General features: G+C 37.5%; 1 protein-coding gene across 2 annotated transcripts in view; it reads right to left on the bottom strand.

Annotated features, from left to right (window-relative positions):
- Positions 1-4,730: 4,730 nt before the first annotated feature.
- Positions 4,731-13,949, bottom strand: part of LOC149828466 (E3 ubiquitin-protein ligase At4g11680-like) — a 28,879-nt gene continuing 19,660 nt past the window's right edge. Inside the window, exons 3-6 of one of the 2 annotated variants that reach the window (XM_090017602.1) lie at positions 6,568-6,693; positions 6,183-6,483; positions 5,194-5,436; positions 4,731-5,109 (exon numbers count right to left, since the gene is read on the bottom strand). In XM_090017602.1, the coding sequence (XP_089873728.1) occupies positions 5,194-5,436; positions 6,183-6,483; positions 6,568-6,693 (670 nt within the window). In that variant the 3' untranslated portion in view covers positions 4,731-5,109. The remainder of the gene's footprint in view (positions 5,110-5,193; positions 5,437-6,182; positions 6,484-6,567; positions 6,694-13,949) is intronic. The other variant, XM_090017601.1, reaches the window with a different exon arrangement.

The following is a 13,949-nucleotide window of genomic DNA, read 5'->3' as shown; positions in this document are numbered from 1 at the left end:
TTCATTTTGTAAGAGTCATATCTACCCAACGGAAGATCATTTTCCAAATCCGTAAAAAGGGTTTTCTTCCTCTATGTGTCTAGTTTATATCTGGAAGGTTTTATAACTTTTTATGCTCATTTGATATTTCAAACCTGTTAAAAATCGAGACACATAAAAGAAGTTTCAAACTTTTTAAGTTTTATAACATTTTATAACATGTCTCGGTTTTTAACAGGTTCGAAATATCAAATGAGCATCAAAAGTTATAAAACTTTCCAGATATAAACTAGACACATAGACAAAGAAAACCCTTTTTACGGATTTGAAAAATGATCTTTCGTTGGGGAGATATGACTCTTACAAAATGAAATAAAAACCTTTGTCACTCAAATAAGGCAGACTGATAGGGTCTGGTTTTAGATCCAAATGGGGTATCAAATGATCATAGAAATCGCTGAAACTTTATAAGAATAAATTAGACTTCATAATAAAGATACCACTTTTTACGGATTTGAAATCCGATCTCTGGTTAGGGAGATATGACCCTGACAAGTTGGTCCTAATTCGGATAGCGATTTGTATCACAAATCGCTGTAGTGTTTAGCGAGAAACACTACAAATCGCTATAGCGAGGTCTAACAACACTATAAATCGCTGTGGGTCTCGTTAGAGATCCAAAAACACTATAAATCATAGTTAAAAGACCAAAAAACACTACAAATCGTTGTGGGGCTCGTTGGAGACCCCAAAGCACTATAAATCATAGTTAAAAGATCGAACAACACTATAAATCATTGTGAGGCTTGTTGGAGACCCAAAAATACTACAAATCATAGTAGAGACTCAAAAAAATCATAACAATAATTTGCTGAAGAATATTGCCAATCAAATAACGATTTGTTGAAGAAGTGTTACAACAGTCATGATATGGGGGCCAAAATCAGAACATTTATAAAATCTGGATAAAAGGTTCTGGTATTTAATCAAAATAAAATAGTAATTGACCATGAAAAATTCTGAAAATTTACAAGGATGAACTAGACACATAAACGAAGAGAACCCATTTTACAGAATTGAAAAATGATCTTGCATTAGGAAAATAAAATTCAAACAAAATGGATCAAAATCTGAGCCGTTAAAATGACACAGGGTGATAGGGTTATGGTTTTTTACCCGAAACTGGTACGAAAACACCATAGAAATCGCTTAAATTTGGTATGAACAAACTAGATTCAATTTAGAAAATAACCTATTTTACGGATCGGAAAGATCATCTTTGGTTAGGGAGAAATCACTTCCGCAAGTTGGTCCTGATTCTGCTAAAATCCTGACGGTGCAAAATAACAGGTTTTGAATCTCGATTTTTAAAGTGGGTCAAACAAACTTAGAATGATCTGATTTTTGGTGGCGAGCATGAAGACATATGCATGAAGTTGCAGTAAAAAATTCAAGTTAAAATGAGCTCTGGTTACATACAAATCGATAGATCTAAAATGCACAAGAATTCAAAGTATAATCTAGAAAGCAACTGAACATGATGAAAGCAAACTGCACATGCGTGGATGTTCAAAAATGAGATCTAATGCCTTAAAATATGAATGGATAAAAACTTTGAATCAGACTCCACAACTCTTCAAGTTGAATGATGCTACCTACGCTGGGAGGAGCCCCCAAACCCCCCTCCTGTAAGGGCAAAAACTCTAAATCAGGATCTACAACTCATTTAGTTGAATGATGCTACCCACGCTGGGATGAACCCCCGGACCCCCCTCCTGTAAGGGCAAAAACTCTAAATCAGGCACATAAGTAGAGAGAGAAGGGAGAGAGTGTGAGAGGGTTGGTGTTCATGACCTTCTTCAGGAGGAACCCTTTACCTCCCTTGATTTCTTCTCTAGAGAGAGAGAGGGTTTTACAGTGTTTTACGAAGAAGGAAGAAGAAGAAGATGACGATGTAGCAATGTAGGATCGTCTGTTGGATGTGCACAGAAGTAGAGAGAGAAGAGAGAGAGAGAGAGGGTTGATGTTCATGGCCTTCTCCAGGAAAAACTTTTGTTTCCCTTGATTTCTTCTCTAGAGAGAAAGAGGGTTTTACAGTGTTTTACGGAGAAAGAAGAAGAAGACATGTTTGTCCTTTTTTTGAACAGAAAAAGAAGAAGACTTTGAAGAGTCAACATCATCCTCGACTTTCTGGATGGAGGACATGTTTGTCCTTTTTTTGAACTGTTTGTTTTTTCTTTTTTGAATGAAAGGCATTTTTGTCATTTTCTCAAACCATCACTTTATGAGAAGAATAGCAAAAAAGGGTACTTAAGTCTTTGCAACAACACCAGAGTCCGATGCAAAGTTATGTCAACATACACGAGAATACGAGCCCCATGTGCTTGTATACGTGGTGCTCATTCAAAGCCCCGAACACAGACGTGGGATTCAGTGAATCATCGGGGGCGAACATACACAACCCTCTCGTTAACGGTGAAGACCAGTTCTTCTAGTATTTCAAAAAATGAGAATTAATGTTTGAGACAGGAATGTCTTATGACATTAATTTTTTTACTTCACCCTCTCTCTCTCTCTCTCTCTCTCTCTCTCTCTCTCTCTCTCTCTCTTACGAAATGCAGTCCTATATGTTCGATAAAGCAGATCCGTGGGTGGGCATTCAAACCGACCGCAGATCTCTCTCTCGCTCCTCCCTCGGGCGCCGTAGGCAGCCCTCTCTCTTTCGCTGCTCCCTCCCTCCCTCAGGCGCCGTAGGCATTCCTCTCTCTCGCTCCTCGCTCCCTCAGGCGACGGCGACGACTGAAGCTCTCTCTTGCTCAGGCGAAGACGGTGCAGTCTCACAGGCGACGATTCAGGTCAGTTTTCTCTTCTCTTTCTCTCTTTTTACGTCTCTCCGCTCGATTTCTCCTTTTGAAATGGGTGTTTAACGAGTTTATAGCGTTGGTGTGTTGGTTTTATTAAAATAAGGAGATGATAGCATGATCCAAATTTGGACAAGGCATTTGGAGGAAATCTCCATCCAAGGCAGATGGGCGGTGTTTAAATTTTTAAACTCTAAGACACTAACCATGAGAAGCAAAGTTTGCTAATGAGAATGAAGTAACACCACCATACAGAAATAACAAAATCCTAACAAAGAAATCAGATCAAGCAAAAAACAATTCAATACATAACATAAGAATAGATTAAAACAAAATTAAAAAGACCAATCTTGATAAAAAAAATGAGAACAAGGGGAAAGCAAATGTCCACCAAGAAATGCTAATCAGATCATCATGAACCCAAAAACAGCAGAAGAGCAACACACCGACATCTAAAAATGAGAAAAAAGGGGAAGCAAATGTCCACCAAGAAATGCCTTCACTTTTTCTAGCTTCTACCAGCCGTAGTTCCCAACACCATCATCTCCTTATTTTTATCTGGCCAGCGGTAATAAAACCAACACACCGACGCAAGAATCTGGTTAAACACCCATTTTCAGTTGGCTAAATTCGGCAGAGGGACATAAAGAGAGAGGGAGAGAGAGAGAGGAGAAAACTGATCTTAATGGTCGCCTGAGAGACTGCACCGTCGTCGCCTGAGCGAGAGAGGGCTTCAGTCGTCGCCCCTTTCCTGAGGGAGGGAGGTGCAAAAGAAAGAGGGCTGCCTACGGCGCCTGAGGGAGGAGCGAGAGAAGGCTGCCTACGGCGCCTGAAGAGAGATCTGCATTTCGTAAGAGAGAGAAAGAGAGAGGTTGAAGTAAAAAAATTAATGTCAGAATGGTCAGACATTAATTCTGATATTTTGAAATTAAAGAGCCTGTGTCTGACATTAATTTTGATTTTTTGAAATATGAAAGCCAGTTCTGACTGTTTCTCGTATCCTCGTCTTATAAGGATTATATATAAATATGTGCGAAATGGATTTTTGGAGGGTTTTTTTATTTTATTTTAAAATTCTGACCATAAAGATGTGATCTATGTAGTACTTGATTTTATAAGGATCAGTCCTTGAAGCATTTGATTTCAACACGACTAAGTTTTTATAAAGTTCAAAAAATCAACGGTTCAAAATCTCTGTAAATTTGAGGCTTCAAACTTCGTTTTTTCATAGAAAACACACCGTCTAAGTATGGATTCTTAGTAAATCGATCATGCTCAACACATTTATAGGGCTGAAATCCTATAAAAAATTCTGAAGAAGCTGAAAAAACCATTTATCATGCTGTTTAGCACTATATATATATATATAGAGAGAGAGAGAGGGAGGAAGTGATAGCTGCTTAATCCATAACTGCCTAGACTGTCACCACGAAAAAGCATTTTAAAATGCAAAAAGAATGTATTCGCAGCGCTTCAAAACAACTGCTAAAAGCACCTGCGTAGACACCCATCACTTTTCAATTGTTTTTTAGCAACGAGAGGCCGATTTTTGAGTTTTTTGCAAACAAAAAAATACTGACTGTCCACTAGTGCAATAAACGCTCAGCGTGAGTGGATTTAGAGCATGTATGGATTAAGCAAGCACACACACACACACACACACACATATATATATATATATATATATATATATATATATATATAATCAATTCATGTAAACTTAAAGGCTTCTTTCATTTATTTTTTTAAAGGCAAGCTTGGGGTTAGGCGGACCCCAACCAGTTAATGATAACACTGGGTGTAGAACTTTGCAACGTCCAAACACAAGATGACGTGCACTAGCTGGTCGACAAGCGAAACCTTTGCGGTGCCATAATAGGTCAAGCCGTATGAAGTTGACAATCACGATATATTTAAAAATGTTGAGAGAGAAGGCTCAATTCAGCTAAACCAGACAATCAAGAAATATTTTTACAAGGCAAAATAGCCCCTCGGTTTATTGCTTTTACCACCAAAAGGCTATAACATGCTCATGCACGTGTTCCCACAACGTGGTCATGAAAATGACAGGCCATCACAAGCTCCACAAAGAGGCGGAAGGATAAGGAAAGGTCAGAGGGCCCAGCCACGTATCAGGTTCACAAGGGAGCATGGTTTTAATAGTGCAAGCGTGCCCCCGCCTACAAATCAACTGCCATTCTCTGATCGACCACCTTCACGGCAGAAGAAGCATCAAGAACGCCCTCGGTCATGGAGTCTCAGCAATGCTCTGAAAAATTTCAGATATTTTTCTATTAATATGGTCCTCGATGACAGTATTTGATTTCACTGACTCATCAGACCCAACTGAGACCTACACCATTGTGAATCCAGGCGCCCCAGCAACCTCAGCTCCCACCCTATGCTCCCCATGACGCGAACCAGAACTTGGTTCAGGTCCAGACCTGGAATTCTCACCAACTTCATGTTTGCAGAGTGGACACAGTGCATTGATCTTCAGCCACTTGTCGATGCAGTCAGTATGAAAGAAATGTGCACATGGTAGCACCCGCAGTTCGTCATTGTCGACGTATCTCCCCAAGCAAATACAGCAGACCTATCCAAGACAACAACGATTGGAATCAACTATAAACGGACCAAGACCACTTTCACCAGAAAGGATAGGTCACAGAGAGAGAGAGAAAGACTGAACATGTCATTGAGAAGTCACAAGGACCATGATTAGGGCAAGCTGAATAAACCACTGCATCCAGCATGTGCTCCATTTTGATTTATTCATGGTTTAACATGACTTGAACAGTCACATAGCCGACCTAGCAAGATCAACTCAATGCAGCTGGTTGGGACAACCATTCTTGGCTGTGATGTACCTTAGACATTATTAAGTGTAAAGCCCTACTTTAACTCCCCTATATGTCATAATGTTCCCCAATTTATGTGGGAAAAGGTAATGATCTGACTGACTCCTAGAGGTCAGTCATGCACCAACAGATCCAATCAACCCAACCAGGTTCACAAATCACCAAAGAAAACAAGGGACTGAGACCACTAGTAGAGTCATTATGGATGTGAGTCGGTCTTAGCACATGGAGGCGAACATAAATGACTTGGAGTGAAAAAGGACTTTGAGAGACCACTGGAGATAAACAAAGGCCATAAAAAACATCTGGTCTGCAATCTCGTATCTTTTTCTCTGGAGATGCATGAAACAGACTTCCTATTTCTGAATATTATTGTCAACAAAACTCTTTTTAAGTATGGTTTGTTAAATTATAATTTCTAAGGTCAGGTCCAGTTGAAAAAGTGCACTAATCTCGGAAGAATTGAAAAAAATGGACTTACGGCATCCTCTGCAGACACTAATCTCTCCCTTTCCGTACCAGCTCCTATAATACCACCATCGGCTACACTATCAGTGTTGGTTTCATTCTCATCCTTGTTTCTTTCACGACCTCTACTTGCCTTGAATTTGTACTTTGGAAGAGCACTAATAGCTTCTGGAGTAGCTCCTCTGTTATGGGACTGATCCTCCCGGAAACCAAAAATAGTGATTATACAAGGAAAGCAGCAACAGATGGTTGTGCAGAGAATAAATGGCATAGCATATCCAATGCAGCTGAAGGTCAAAAATACTATACATAACCTGAGAACATGAATCACAACAGAATCAACCAACGTATTAGTGTGTGAGAGAGAGAGAGAGTAGCCACAAAAAATGCATCCATACCTGTACAAGTTTGGGGCTTCAGAAGAAGAGGAATGGCCACCAAAGATCAACACATTGCCAACAACAAACCAAATAGCAAAGAAGCAATCCAATGCCATTTTAAAGTAGTTCACGAGAACAGAAACCCTGTCAATGCATCAGACTTCCCATAAATACTTGAAGAAATAGAGATAATGGCCAATGATGAACACATTACAAATAAGCAGAAAACTATTAAGAGAATCTGGCATTGTGGAAAGCAGTACCCATTGTTCCAGACACAACTAAAAAAAGAAAGATACTAAACTCCATGGTTCTCTTTCCATATAAAAGCAGAAGGGGTAATCAGGGTATTAATTTCCCTACATAGGCAGGTAAAGAAATGAACCTAATCAGGGTATTAATTTCTTATAAAGGGGGGGGGGGGGGGCACGGTTAGGGTTGACCCGGGTCGGATCCGGATCCGACCCGGGTCTGAATTTTTTTTCCTCGTAAAAATGTGGATTTTACATTGGCTCGGCTCGGATCTATCACGAACAACCCATGTTTGTGCTCGTCGCATGAGCAATTCGAACAGCAAAACAAGCCGAGCTTTTGCTCCGCTCGATCTCGAACTCACATGATCATGAGTGCTGATCAGCTCCTGAGATTATATGAGTTTGAGGTGAAATCACAAGTAACTTTCAATTCGTAGGAGTGCATGAGTTTATCTTAACAAGATCATGAATCACGAGTCCTGTGATGGTGAAGAAACAATTTTGTAAGACCCAAACTCTCAAAACCATTTTGTTTGTTTGTTATTAAAATAATTATTAAGTTTTCTAAATCAAAACAATTTCTTTTCAAATATTCATAATGATATTTAGTTTTTTGCTCATCATAGCGTTTTTTATTTAAAAGGAAGAAATGTAAAAAAAAGTAATTGAAGTTACAATTTTTCTTATAAAATGTGTGATGTAATTTATGAAGAAAATCATAATAAAATATTGACCATTAATTGATGAAAATTCTGTAAACTTTTTTCATCTTTGTCATGTGATTTCTGTGATTTATCTATATTTGACAATTACATGATTGTGTTAATGCTTAAATCATAGTCAATTTGTAGCTATATTAAACTTTTCTGCATTTTTTTCTGCTATAAGGCTTTTCATTAAGAGATGTATGGCAGTCGTGACTCCCGACTCGTGAATGCATCTAAATGGTCTTTTTCTCTTGTGCTTGGTGTAACGTAGCAAATCCTAAGATTTTGTCCTTTTGTTCAATATGCTGACCTTTCTTTTAAGTGCCAAATTAGATCAGCATGCAGTGGCCAAATTTACGATGTTGCATCCCTTGCCCTTATTAATGCAAAAGGTTTGTCATATTTTTATTATTGCTAAAACACAATTTTGAGTACTACTACAATATTTTTTAGAAGAAAGGTCAAACAAGCTTTGGAAGTGTATTATTGTGAATGCATCCAAATGTATAACTTATTGTTATTGACCTTGCACTCAATATTATTAATCTTGATTGTGTGCATAATTGATTTTAATATAATAATTTTTTGTTTTCGAGACAAAAATAACGGATAAAGAAAAAGAACTTGCGTCAGCCTCATCCCCACATGAGTTTTGTTGCTAGTGTTGTTGATAGTGGTAGTAAGAGTGTCAATTCAAGTTCGTTAGATGCAACATGTGATAATGGGAGGCACTATGGGTACACGTGGATAAGCTTGCAAAAACTGGAAGAGGTGATGGAAACAAGAGATTTCGATGCACACTTTATGAAAGAGATTTCGTTGGGTCTTATACAAAAGTTAAGGCTCATTTGTTGAAGATACTAGGACATGGTATTTCAGGATGCAAAAGAGTTGAGGCAATGCGAAGTCAATACAAGAAAATATAAGATGAATATAAGAAAATGAAGACAATGAGTGATTCTTGTGCAAATAGTGTACCCTTTTTAAGCCACCAAAAATATGTTAAAAAAATGAAAAGTAGATGTAGGAGGTAGAGAAAGAGAAATGATGCACGCATCATTCAATACATATGGAAGAGAGGAGATGGATAGAAAAGTAAGGAGGTATTTTTATTTTAGTTCACTTTCATTTAATGCAGCTAGAAATCCTTATTGAAAGGATTTAGTTACTTCACTGGTAAATTGTAACTTGAGTGGATATGTACCTCAAAGCTTAGAAAAACTACGACCGACAATTCTTGCAGAAAAGAAGGCAAATGTTGAGAGATTGCTAGAGATTAAAAAATATTCATGAAAACAAAATGGAGTTTCTATTGTTTCTGATGAGTGGATAGATATTCAAAGACGTCCACTGATTAATTTTATTACTTCTTCGCTTAATAGTCCAGTATTCTTTAGAGCAGTTAATGCATCTGGGCAATATAAAAATGTTGAGTATTTGAAGGGGTTGTTTACAGAAGTAATAAAAAAAATGGGTGATAAAAAAGTAGTGACAATCATCACAGATAACACACCAGTTTGTAAATGTGCAACATTGAGTTTAGAGAGTGAGTATCCTCATATGTTTTGGAATCCCTAAGTAGCACACAGCTTGAATCTAGCCCTCAAGAGTATCTGCAACCTCAAAAAAAAAAAAAATCACCATCATATGCCCTATGTTCATGGATTGAGGAATTAGAAAAAAATGTCAAAAGCATTAAGAATTTTGTTGTCAACCACCATCTTCTTAATGTTATATTTAATAGGCATTCTGACTTAAAATTGTTGAAGATTGCCGAAACACATTTTGCGTCTATCATTGTGATGGTGAAAAGGATTAAGTGAAAAATGTTTTGGTTAACATGGTGACAGATGAGAATTGGACATTCTATCGTGCTGATGATGTTGTCAAAGCTCAAGAAATTAAGAAATTCATTATTGATGATGAGTTTTCAGATAGAATCGTATACTTCCTTCAGTTTACGCAACCTATTTGGAAAATGTTGAGAGAAGTTGATAAGGATGAGCTCATGTTTCACAGTTTATGAGATGTGAGATAATATGATTGAAAAATACAAGTTGTAGTTTTCAAGCATGAGGAAAAAAATCTTGCATTGAATGATTCATAATTTTTAATCATATTCATTCAATTTTATTCAGAAGATAGAATAAGAGCAACACTCTTTTGCATTGCATGGCACATTCTCTCAATCCAAAATATTATGAAAAAAAATAGCAGAAAGGTGGTGTTGGTCGTGTCCATCCAAATTTAGACCAATAGCTATCAAGGCATAGAAATATGTGTATGGCAAGGCTATCGAGAATCATATATTCTAAATCAAGTCACACAAGAGTTTGAAAATTTTTTATCTTCGAGGTTATATGGACAGGCATTAATAACGATAGAGGAGAATATAGATCCTATCACATGGTAGTCAACATATGGATCAGAAAGACCCCTTCTCCAACGTCTAGCATTGAGATTGTTATCCCAGTCGGCTAGTTTATCCTATTGTGAAAGAAATTAAAAGGCATATTCTTGAATCCACATGAAGATAAACAAACTTACCAGCAAGCAGGATTTAGTATATGTTCATTTGAATCTTCGACTACTTTCGTGAACCAATGATGAATATAGGTACTAATTACTCTCTTAGTTATTTAACTATTTCTTAGTTTCTTCATTTAAATATACTTGTATTTAACATTTTCAAATTCGGTTTGTAATGCAGACAAGGATCATCCAAATTTTGGAATGTAAACCCAGAAGAGTGTGACTTAGAGGAAAAATATGATTTCAACATTACAAACATGGACTTATCTAAGTTTAGTCCTCCTTATGATGCATTTGATGATGAAGCAAAAAATTATTAGGATTTATTACCTCATCGTGATATACATTGTGTAGGATATACTTCTGGTATATAATTATGCATTGTTTGGTTCTTTTATTAGTATATTGTATAATTCACTTATTTTCTGCTTTACTTATTTGATTGTTTCTATAATATATTTAAGTTGATTTAATTGTGGTGTTAGTTTTAAACTTTTTATGACGAAGAATAGAATTGTAGATTGTTAATGATGATGAATTGATTTGATGATATTATGATAATTGTTTTTTATTTCATTAGTGTTACTGTTAACTGTTAAAACTTATATGCATAATTATATATATACCCTCCCCCACCCCCGCAAGTTTTTTTTAAAGTGCCGCATCGCCGCACCTGCACCTATGTGACATAGGTGTAGGTCATGCGTGAAATGGCTTGGCTACCAAAAAATAAGGTAAGATCTTCTGTTTCCAACATAGTGGTGATGCAAGATTTGGCAATAAGGACCTAATGTTTGGATCAAATGTAATCCATGTGCATTTTTTAGCACAACAAGCTTGTTTTTAGCCTTTTTTTACTACCAGATCTGATATTATTATATATGTTGCCACAGAGATTTAGATAGAGATTGGATTGGGATAAATTGCATGTATTTCATATTCATGTCCTATGTCACATGAATACGACTCAGGATACAGGGATCCAACCATTGTTATGAAGTTTTCCAATATGATTAGTTAAAAGTATGGGAGTAAATATAAAATACCCATTCAACACAACTCATATCTGACATGATCCAGCACAGAGTTACCGGAACCGTCTATGGACTAGGGGAAGCGCACTTCCCTGAGACCCGCTTCGGAAGCGCGAAACGCGGTGCTTACGAAACGCGTGGGGAAGCGCATGTGCAATTTAGGAAGCGCATCCCCCTTTAAAGGGGTACGTATTTCCCTTTAAAGGGGGACGCATTTCGCTTTATAGGGGATATGTGTACCCCTTTAAAGGGGTAAAGGGGTACGAGTATCTCTTTAAAGGAGTATGTGTATCCCTTTAAAGCGAAACGTGTTTTCCTTTAAAGAGAGATGCATACCGCTTTAAAGGGGGACACGTTCCGCTTTAAAGGGGGATGCGTACTCCTGGGAGACGCGTTTCGGACGCGTAACACGTGAAAGACAAGTTTTCCCTTTTTAAAAAAATAATTAACACGTGAAAAACAAAAAATTTAAAGGAAACGTTTTCTTAATAAGGGCAAAATGGACACTGTACAAAACTCGTGAAAACACAAAACCGAAAGGGGCTTAGGGATTTGTTTTTCGCCTACCATCTGTGACTCCTCCCTCTCTCTCTCTCTCTCATTTTTGGCCACTGACTTCCGAGTTCCAGCGACCTCCAGAAATTCCGACGACCTCCTCCACCGACGTCCGGTGATGAATCTATTCAGGTACGCTCTCTCTATCTTGATTCTCTCCATCTCTTCTCTCACGCTCTCTCGCACGACTGCAACCCCTTCACAAGCCAAGCATGGCGACTCTCGTTCAGAGTTTTTTTTTTCTTTCATTTTTGTTAAGGCAAGCTGGGGTTAGGCAGACCCTAACCATCTCTTAAGCCCCACGAGGCAGAGGGATTCCAGCTTTCAGCTTGGCACACGACCCGCTTACCACATGGGATACCACCTCGGTGGTAAGCCCCCAGAGTTTATGCGGATATATGTGTGTCTGTGTGTGCAGGTTCCATTACCTGCAGCACAGTGTAACTTTGTTGTTAATAGCATGCTTGGGCGTGCAATGTTAGGAGTGTTATTGGGTTTAAAAGGTCTGCTGTATTTAAGTTTCAAACGATAACTTGTGTTATTCTATCTGTGTCGCATTGTGGCGTTCTTACATGCATGCAGTTTCTGTCATCAGCTGGGGCGTCACCCACGCCTGAGTTTTGGCCGGCCCCGCTTACCCTGTTCAGCATCATCCAGTACCTCCTCAAACCCCCGCGAAGCTTGGCTCCCAGGCTGAGTTTTACCTCTTTGAAATTGTACCTGAACCGTGTCATTCCCGGTACAGAATCCTGCCATTTTCTGAACTGAAATCATTAAAATTTTCTGTCAACTGAAATTGCTTATACAAATAGTATGTATATATATATACCATTGTTGCCTTGGGTATTTCCTCAGTGTATTCCGTATGCATATATCTGTACATTATATATATATATATATATATATATATATATATATATGCGTATATAGTCTTAGAAAGGTTTAGCATAGTTGGTGTTTTATTTTTTTTCGATAAACAACAAAATAGTTTTCAAAATTTATTTTCTCGTTAGGTTTAATCGCTTCCGCATCGTACACTTATACTTGGCATGTACGTGCATTTGCGAGACCGACCTCCCATAGTCGGGTCGTGTCTCCATCACACAATCTCAAAAATACTTGAATATGAGTCACCCAGGCTCGGCTCATTTACTCTATCAGAAGAGTGGGGCAACTAGTATGTTGCAGCTAGTTGTTTAAAATTTTAAATAAATATCGTTATTGCTAGAAACAGTCGGCCAATATGAATTTTGTCTTTCTTCGTTGTCATGTTGTCTTTCTTTAACATTTTTTCATAAATGCAAACTTTTGAAAGAAAGAACTTTTTTTTTCTTTTTTAATTTTGTCGGTTTTATCACAGTATATTATAGAATCATAGATCTTTCACCTCCTTAAATGACGCTTATTTTTTTGTTTTAGTAATTGGTAAATTATGAGAGTAATGATTTGTGTTCTTCACTCTTCATCCTTTGTTGTTAATAATAGCTTTTTTAAAGTGTTTTAGATTGATTTTTATACTTTTATGATGCACTTTTATGATGCAGGTATATTTGTCTGTTCTTTGCTTCACTAATGACCATCACAAACTATGACCATGAAAATTATGATAACGATGATGATTATTTTTGCAATATGGAGCATAAATCGTCTAGTGGTGTTGGGAATGACAATGTAAGAAAGGGCAAGGGGTCTTCTAATTGTTCATTTCAGTTTGAGGACAGAAAAGAAAATTGTTTTGATGAGTAAGATGAAGAAGAATATGACTTAGATGACTACTATTCTAAAGATGACCCAAATGACGAACCACCTAACATGCATAAAACAACAGTGCTATGGCACAATTTTTTGAAACAAAAGAAGAGTGGGCAAGGAAAGAAAGGTGGAACTCAGGTTTTTATGTGCAGACAACAAAGTGTTGGGATTGCCTTTTGTCCTGTAATTGCAAAAAATACAGAATTGGCAAGAAAAATCAGGAGGCAAGTTCGACGAGTAGAGGTTTCATCAAGTTCTTTTGAATTGAGGAGATCAAGAATTGATAAACCGAAGCCTATTAGTATGACTACATCTTCTAGTGAATATTTTTTTGTGCAAATAGTATATCTTTCAATGTGCTTCGATCGCCGTATTGGGAATAAATGATATCTACAGTTAGTAAAGTGCCTGGATATAAACCCCCATCATATGAAAAAGCACGAACAACGTTGCTTGACAGTGAGAAAGAGTGTGTTTATAGGGAGTTAAATGAATTTCAAGAAAAGTTTGAGGAGTTTGTAGTTTCCATTATCTCAGACAGTTGGACAAATATCAAAAACAAACAC

This window comes from Nuphar pumila, chromosome 9 (genome assembly GCF_984573655.1).
Source record: "Nuphar pumila chromosome 9, dmNupPumi1.hap1.1, whole genome shotgun sequence".
NCBI classification, from domain to species: Eukaryota; Viridiplantae; Streptophyta; class Magnoliopsida; order Nymphaeales; family Nymphaeaceae; genus Nuphar; species Nuphar pumila.
This window is presented reverse-complemented; position numbering and strand designations above follow the sequence as displayed.